Source organism: Merops nubicus, unplaced genomic scaffold (genome assembly GCF_000691845.1).
Source record: "Merops nubicus isolate BGI_N331 unplaced genomic scaffold, ASM69184v1 scaffold31792, whole genome shotgun sequence".
In the NCBI taxonomy this organism is placed as follows: Eukaryota; Metazoa; Chordata; class Aves; order Coraciiformes; family Meropidae; genus Merops; species Merops nubicus.
Window position 1 is genome coordinate 3,007 of NW_008593371.1, and position 9,042 is coordinate 12,048.

The 9,042-nt window shown below is 41.0% G+C and overlaps 1 protein-coding gene across 1 annotated transcript; it reads right to left on the reverse strand.

Moving 5' to 3' along the window:
* Positions 1 to 834: 834 nt before the first annotated feature.
* Positions 835 to 8,302, reverse strand: LOC103768292 (unconventional myosin-X-like; the record flags this gene model as incomplete). The annotated part of the gene is made up of 7 exons (XM_008935432.1): positions 835 to 1,219; positions 1,802 to 1,993; positions 2,808 to 3,257; positions 4,706 to 4,829; positions 5,686 to 5,822; positions 6,618 to 6,825; positions 8,005 to 8,302. Coding segments are annotated over 7 exons (1,523 nt in total), but the record flags the coding sequence as incomplete, so codon positions are not given.
* Positions 8,303 to 9,042: the final 740 nt, after the last annotated feature.

The window sequence follows — 9,042 nt, forward strand, 5'->3', positions numbered from 1 at the left end:
GGTACAGAGGAAGTGAAATTCTTGCCTATAACAATTTATCTAGGCACCTCTTCACCCTGTAGGAAATGGTTCACTTAAAACTGAAGTTCAGGGATCCCAGTCATCCTAAAATCCCATATAGAGAAAGAAGGAACTTGCCACAGGTAGGCTCTGCTCACCACAAAAACCCTTGACTTCCATCTGAAACTTGGAGTTTGGGACGAGCAGCTCTTCTGTAAATGCAACTGCATCAGTCTTACCTCCTGGGCTGTACAGGGAAAAGGCAGTCATTAATTTTTAGGCAACAGGTGTTGCTTGGAATGTACCTGCAATGGCACCTGATGATCTGTTTCAGTGGTGCTAGTCCTAAAGATTTTCTCCTGTGTTGGATTATCTAGGACTTTATAATAAAGTGCCTTTTTTTTTCAGTTGTGTACCTGCAAACTTCTGTTGGAAGATCAAGAATCACCTTGGGTGTGCGTGTGTGTGTTTAATGCTCTCTCATATAGCATTTGACCTCTTAGTTGGATCACTTGCCTTCAACTGTACAAAGGCATTTTCTTTCAAAACCAGATCATATCATTAACTAATGAATCCCGAAAAAAAACCAAAAAACCAAACCAAAAACCAGTGACTTATATTTTGGAGTTGCTTGCAAAATAAATAAAACCCAGATATTTTTCTAGCAGACCACGCTGCAATCCCATGACCCCAGATGTTTTTATGTTGAAAATTCATGACGAAGCTTAATTAAGTCTGTCTCCTCTAGTGCAGAACTGATTCTTGTCAATTTTTCTGCCAGTATGACAGGTGATATGATAAAAGCAGCAGAGAGGACTCGCAGGAGAAGGAGGATGCTTCTGACTTTGCTTCCTTAAGGTACATTGTTCATCAAACAAGCAAGGGGAAAACAAGTTTTGGGTCATTAGTATTCAACAATTTGTTATTGTTTAATGTCTTTGGGCAGAGGTGCAAATCCTACGGTACTGTGGATGTCATTTCAGATTTTAAATACAGTGGTCAGTCAAGTGGAGTTCTTAAAAAACATCTTCGCTACACGTGTGCTGGCAAGTTGCAAATACCAATCACAGAACGAGTGCCTCTCTCTCGTGGCAGTTCATCTGTATCACCTAGTCCAGATGCTAGCATGACTGTCCACACTGGTGGCTGATTTGACGCTGCAGCGTTTCTTCACGATCATGTTGATGTATGCTTTCATGATCTTTATTATCTCGCCCACCTAGAGAGACAACACACAATAGAGGCTAAGCACACCAAAAAAACAGTTCCACTGAGGCACACCAGGTATTTTGCACAAAGATGTCCCTTGCCTAAAGTCACGGCACTATAAATTTTGCATGAAATACTAAATTTGAGCACAATAGTAAGGAAAGAAATGTTTGACAAGTCTGTGCTCTGTTGTAGTGACACTTGAAAGGCTTGTAGCTCTAACTAAAGCAACTTGTAATGCTACTAAATTTTTTTTTTTTTTTTTAAATTTGTGAACTCCTCCTTCATATACTGGAAGAAAACTAAAACACCAAGCACACTCATGAGCCCCCAAAACTGGAACTTCCCAGGGCACTGGAAGACCTTCACTTTCTAACCAGCACCATTATTTTTTCTGTTTATCCCTGTATTCAAGAAGAGGTACCATGGTACTTTAGGCTTAACCTCCCTTCATCTTTTTCCTTGGCTGTCCAGTTCCATTCAGCAACAGCAGGAGTTCTTGCATATGAACTTGTCTAGTCCTCGGAAATTAGAGCTTTACAGAGGTGCTAGTAAAACTGCATATAAAACAAAGCCTTGTGCTGTCATATACCTGGGATGTTTCAAAGAACATTTCCCTCTCATCCACTGTAATTTTGAAGGTGTTAGGCTGTGGTGCTCCGAAGAAAACAATGTGTTCATACTGGAAAGTTTCTAGTGGTTTAGCATCCCCTCGTTTGTAGACAGACACGTTCTCTGTGCTGACTCCAAGCCAAAGATCATTTGGAAATCCACCCTCCTTGCACTGCAGAAAGAGAAACATGAAATTTTGCATAAATGCAGTAGAGGATCTAATAATTTTTGCTTCAAGGAAAAGCCCTCCATTTCTGGATCCTATAGGACATTTCAACTCTTCACCCCAATAGAAAACAAAGAAAAAATAAAAAGAGGATGTCTGCAGAAGGAATCTTGCAGGCACTCCTGCTGCAAAGGTCTAGAAGTGATGTGGCTGTGAGTCAATTACTAGTTGAGTAATAACTAACTGTAATACCTAAAAGATCTCATCCAATTTTAAACAGATTTAGAAGTCAATATTCCACTTACTATTTTACAGATAACATAGTGAGCGTAAGCAACTTCCCATGGTAATCTACCTAGGCAGCAACACAGCTGACAAAGCTGGAACTGTGGATTCCTGCTCTAGCAGGCTAAGCACAGTGGTCTAAGTGACCCAGTCTGAGCAGCTTCTGTTGCACGGCTGCAGAACAGGATTGCACTTTTTGCCAGTAAGGACAGTAGAGCTTTGTTTTGTTTTCACTATCCACCAACTTCTTAGGCCCAAAAATACTTCCCAAATTCCAGTGCTCTTCTACCAAAGTGTGAATCCACTGTCTCCCTCCACGCAGCAGGACCCAGCAGCTTGCTTCCACTGGGCAATCTGAGTTGCTTCTCTTTGGGTACATGGTCCTGCAGGCTTACCCTAAGCTTGCTAAGGCAAATTGCAGCCAGCTCCCAAAATTCCTTTCTGATGCTGAGCAATGTAATACACACAGCTGTACCTGTTCTCCAGATTGATGCTGCTTCTTGGCACTAGTCACATGAGTTTATACACCACTCACCTCAACATCAAAAAGGGTTGACCCGTAACCTGGCCACTCCTTTACAATGGACATGTATTTCACCATGGCCTGATGCTGAGAGAGTCCCTGCAGCTTGGTCCATTTCTGTGCTATGCTTGCCCGAGCAGCTGAAAGCTCTTCCTTTACCCACATCTCCATCATCTGCTCCTCTTCTACTTTCTGCTTCTTTACAGAGCCTGTCTTGAAACTCCGTTTCAATGTCCCTTCAAGGAAGCTGGTCCGTCTCCTCTCCAAAGTATGACTGGTAGAGCCACTGCTCTTTGTTGAGTGCAGTATTTTGGATCTTAGTCTGTTAACTGGGTAGATGCCATCAAGGGTCCAACTTATTTTAGAATAATCTCCATGAAGATACTGCAGCCGTAGAGCTGCTAGGCGCTGCAGAGTGTCCTCTGGTGCAGGAAAATGACCATCTATGAGGCTTTCATGAGCCTACAAACAAACAAGAAGTCCACCAAACCCATGAGAAAGCAGAAGCATGGTTTATTTACAGCTGGGTCCATGTACAGATCCCTATGGCATCCCAACAGAAAAGCCAATCTCAGCAGCAAAAACATAATTCAGGAGGCCAAAGCAGACATTGTAAAAAAGAAGTCTGCAACTAGTCAGTGTAGGGGGAACACCTCTTTCTGCAAGCCTGGGCAGGACAGAGACCTCTGAGGGAGATTATATTCAACCCCAGAGAGTTAGATATAATAAACTCAAAACTCTTAACCTCAGTGTCATTACACACTGGCACCTCCCACTTCCTCCTCTTTTACCTGATGTGTCCTCCAAGCTTCTTGTTTCCCTCTGCTTGATTTTTCTGTGAAATGTTATTTATGGGTTTTTTTAGCTACCTCCATCTAATGTCTGCCTAACATCTACTCTCCTACTCTTACTTCTAACACTCTTTGCTACTGAATGCAGTGTAGACTGAAAGCCTTGTCAACAGGGAGTTTGGTACAATTGAGTTCCACAGTACCATGATGTCATGTTCCTGACCATTTCCTAGACATTCCATAGCTAACAATATTTCATCCTCATTTCAAGAAAATCCTCTTAGAGAACCATTGTCTGTGACATACATGTCATCTATTTGACTATCAGTGAGCTTCAGTCTTCATCAGACCGACCACACTGACCTCCTGTAACACTTATTAAATCAATTTTCAACAGCTATCATTTTCTGAGGCAAGATCAAAGTGTTCATTAGAAGTAATAAAGATGGGAGGAATCACACAGCTGGGTACTCCAGTCAGTTGAATTTTGCATCCCTAATTGCAAGGTTATTTCATACCAGTGTGATCTCTGGCCTAACATGCATCATTGTGCTAGGGAGCATAGTGACTTAAAAAAAAAATATTACTGAGCAGATGAATGTTGTCAACTATATTCTCTTTTCCTTTTTCTGTAGTACTTTTCTAAGGTCTGTTAATCAAAAGAAATTGCCCAAATGGTAATGTTTTTTTTAGTGAATTCCTATAACACCCCAGGCTTGTGCTGTTCTTGTAAGCTGATCTGCAGATAGCTAGGCTTTCCAGTTTTCTTTACACTTATGTTCTGCAAGCAGACACTTTTATTGATTCTTCTTGAATTATTATCCAAATTTCTGTATCTTTCAAAATTAGAGATCAGCTTTAAAAGCATTTTATTATCTTTGGTCTTCCAGATTCTTTTAAGCCCTTACTAATTTTTTTTTGCTTTTGTTCTAATACTCTCCATTCTTAGAGAACTTTGCAGTAGACCTGCTTGGTAGATGCCAGGCAGAAATCCAACACCAAACTGTTCTTTTCCAACCAGTGTTCCCACTTCTAATGCTAAGGTAAGCCCTTTTTCTGTATACTCTTTTGTGTTTCTGCCATCCTGGAAACCACATCATTCTCTCAGAGTGAGCTTACCTGCTCAAACATGAAGGCAAATTCCACCCCATCTTTTGGAACATTCTCAATATCTAAGAAGCAATAAAGCTTAAAATACAGCTGCCACTGTCCTTCCTCCTCTTCTTCTTCAGAGCCAGCAAGTCTATAAGATAGGAAAGAGAAAGAGAAGTGAAAAAAAACAGTAACTAGAAGCACCATGGTACTGGGATATCCAAAGTGCAACTCACAATATGAAGATACCCTTGGATTTCTGAAAGAGAGGGCATACAGACCTACCTAATTTAGTCTTAGTGCAGCAAAATTTTTTTGCTAACTTCCTTTTTTTTTTTTTCTCCTCTGAGTCACACAAAATTTTGATTCAGAAGGACTCAACATTCTTACCAGAAATACTTAATGAAAAAATGAGATCAGTGTTTATAGCAAGAACAGGGGGCAGGACAGAAGAGTATTCCTGATTTTCAAGATCCTGTTTCCATGTAATCTGGTGATTGCGAAAAGCCAAATGGCCTTGCTGCCATTTGGTACAATTTCACTTTTGTCTTTAGAACAGACATAGAATAGGCAATGGCATTGCCAGCTTCTTTCACTTTTTATTGCTTTCTTTTTATGTCTCGCCACAAAATCATAATCCACAGTAAGAAGTCAGAGCTGCATTTCCATGTGCAAATCTTTACTCTCTCTTCTGATGATGTATTATGATGTAAATTGACAAGATTATCAGACTTAAGCAAAATCTTCCCTGAGCTCTGCTAGTAAATTATTACTCTTTGATAAAAGCACTACTAATTTTGTCCTGATGAGCCTGATAAAGATTGCATCTTTCTCACTGAAATAGACGTGAACATAGTTTTCCACACAGTGAGAGAGAACACTTGAACCTTACCGAAGTTCAAAACAGAGGGATGCAATTGCTTTGATAAAACTACCTGACTGTAGTATCACTTAACCCAGTGTTTCACCCAATTAGGAGTTAAAGGTTTTATGAAACATTCTTCTACCTCTCAAACTTAGCCAAGATATCAGCCACAATCACCCGACTCTCAACAGCACGGTCCACCTGCTGGTTATGTTCAAAGAGTGCAAACATATTGCGGCTGTCCTCCATTGCCAAACCTCGGATCAGCTTTTCAACCACCTGCAGAATCAGAGAGAGACCGACCACAGAGTAGGTATGACATGTGCTTGCACAGCACAGAATCCATACCTCTGAAGAACACTTATTTCATAGACCTCCATCACATTTCTCCCTTAGTTATCACATTCTCAGATCAAAGGATTCTAACCTTGAAAGATCATTCCCTGTGAGGAAGTCATTATTTGTATTTGATCATCTTCACTGTTCTCTGAACCTTTTCAATCTCTACTAACCTTCTGAAGATGGGGGAATTAGACTTCTGCGCAAGAAACAGGCACACAGCAGATCTGGAAGTCATGATGACATTCTCAGTTCCTCTAGTAACAATTCCACTCTTTACTACTATTTTCACCTCTGGTTAGCACTGACGTTTTCACAGACATGCCTACTATAACCTGGAATGTTGCTTCTGGCCTGCTGATGATCAAGTTACTGGTAGAATATCCCTTCCATAAGGATTACATTATGAATTGGTATTTCAACTTGCCCAAAAAACCGTGTTTAGCAAGTCTTCAGAATTATTACCTTTCCCATGGGCAGAACACCAAAAGTGTTTAGATCTTGCAACACAACTGATAAGTGATATTCTACAACCCAGGCATAGGCCTTGCATAATTCTGAACCTGCAGAATAAGCTGAGCTTTACCTACAGACTTTGAAGATACAGAAAAGAAACTGCTATTGAAAAATAAAAAAAAATAAATTGGAGATGAAAGGGAAAGGAGTCACTTCAACAAACTCAGTATCTCGACACCGAGACGTGCTTACATCTGGTTAGTGCTACTACTGCATTACCTCCCCAGCACTTGTGTGGGAATTAATGGTTATTTTGCAGGAGCCCCCGCCATGGCAGTACACTGTTGTGGTCATTTCTTCACGGGTGAGAAGAGCCTGTATTTCCTCCTGGGAAGGCACAAACTCCCTTGTCTTTGTTCTCTTCAGAGATTCATTTATGAATTGTGCATACTTGTCTATTTCTGAGCCTGGAAAGAGGTCTTTGACCCTAATTGTAGAAAGAAGAAAAATAAGCCCATTACACAGTGAGCCGGAAAGCATGCACATTATCATATAACTTTGACTACTGTCTGTGAAGACTGCAGCAGAGACAGTGATGTCAAGTGCAGCCACAGGAAGAATAAGCCTGCTGATTTTGCAAACCATACAACCTGCCCTTACTAGTAATTTAAAAGTCACTTTGGTGGCATTTCTCAGTAATGTATGAAATAAGCAATTCAAACTTTCAGAAGTTTACTACCAGCTGAAGATAGTAGGAATTTACAAAATTGAGATTAGAAACTATGAAATCAAATGTAAATTTTTTTTTTTCCCCATTTATTCTTAACTGTTTTTTCATTTGCAGGCTGTGCTTGAGCCACTTTCACAGTATTTTTCAGAATCGAGAAGACAAAGTCGATGCTTGTGTGTAGGCAGTTCTAAGTATAACATCATCTGCAACTCCAGGGATAAAAACACGAAATGGCAACATGGACTATTCCTCAATGTCTCTTAGAACCAAGCCCTAGATGTACCTATTTGGTGTTTTGGCCTGGAAGGAATCAAATAGATTTTACTGATCTTTCTCATCATTAATGAATGGAGTGAGGCTACACGGCTGCAGCTCAGCCCCAGTGCAGACTGTTTTGACAAGCTGCATTAGATGGTGAAGATTAATTGGGAAGAAATATAAGTTATTTAGCTCATGAAAACTGAAGGTTAAAACGGATCAGAAATACAAATTGTAAGCATTATGTGTTTAGTTAAGCAAATATTGAGAAATTATAAATTGAATTTACAGTATATCTACTACTTCACAGTATGCATTCTGCCTGTGGCAGCTTGAAGGTAGTACATATTCCAATGTGTATGAAAGTATGGTCCTCACCTTTCCTGCAGGCTGAGAATGTTTATATGGACATCAGTAAGCAACAAGTCATCAGATGTAAATGCACTTTACCACAGCCCCACGGTATTCTGTTTGGGTAGCCTTGCCTTCCACGTCCGTTTGACGCAACATGTGGGTGGCAACATGGGAGCTGGGACACAACTGAACAACTGGTAGCAAGAATTGTGCACAAAGGCAGGAGGCTGCGACAGCACAGGAAGATGTTTGCACAGGAGGAGGACGAGACAGGTAACTACAAGAGGGGAAGATAAGCAGAGAGGAAGGAAAGAGGCCTCATACCTTCTCAGATGGAACCTGAGGTAGCGCAGGATCCCTCTGCTGGGCAGGAACGTGCAGCTCATGCAGGACATCAGCTGCCAGTGGTGCAGGTTCCCAGTACTGTTGGGATGTGGCATGTGGTTAGTCTGTTTGATGAGCTGACAGTACACTTCATCACGAAGGGGCTTTAAATCGTGGCAGGTCTGCAGAATGCCTTGGATAATGGGTATGGGATCAGACACCGTTTCAATTTCCTGAAGGGAATTGAAGATCTTCACAGCTTCATCCTGTAAGCTGCTGTAACCCTTCTCTTGTTGCACTGGGGAATGATCACACAGGTGAAAAGAGGTGAGCATTTCCTACTGGCCCAGCCACACTACAAGCAACTGTACCAGTCTCTCACAGACCACCACTGAGTCTCAGCTCATCTCCTGGACTTAAATTTATACTCAAAATTCACTGATGATTCCTCTTTAAATGTGAAAATGCAGTTTTAATCAGTATTTGCCAACATCTAACCTGTCACCACTACAAATCCATTTTTGGATATACGGTGCAGAAAAGCAGAGTAATGTGTTTAAGGGAAACTAGCACTGAAATCTAGTTCAGGCTTCAGTGTCTGTAGTTGAGGTGCCAAGAGACTACTTTTGGCACCTCACCTGCAGACACAGGTGAAGGGGTGGCAGAAAATCATCACTGCGTAAACTGTCTCCTCACCTGAGGGCAGCTAAAAAGCAGGATGTCACTAATACAGTTAAAGCTTTAGGTGCCTGAATGCAGACACCAAAGCCTAGCTTGAGTACTTCGAAAATTCTGTGTTGTGCCCATATTAGCTTTGACCCCTGAGTCAACACAGAATTTTGGTAAATTGCTGTACCACAGATATAGCTTTTAGGTACCATTTAGATTTTAAATGCCTTTGCCAAAACTAGTTACATTTTTTTAAAACACTATGCTGGTTTAAAAGTAAACCAGTGAGAGACATGAATTTAGAGAGACCAGAAGTCAGAGCTACACTTTACTGAAAGGATTCAAGGAAATCAAGGAAAATTGCCACAG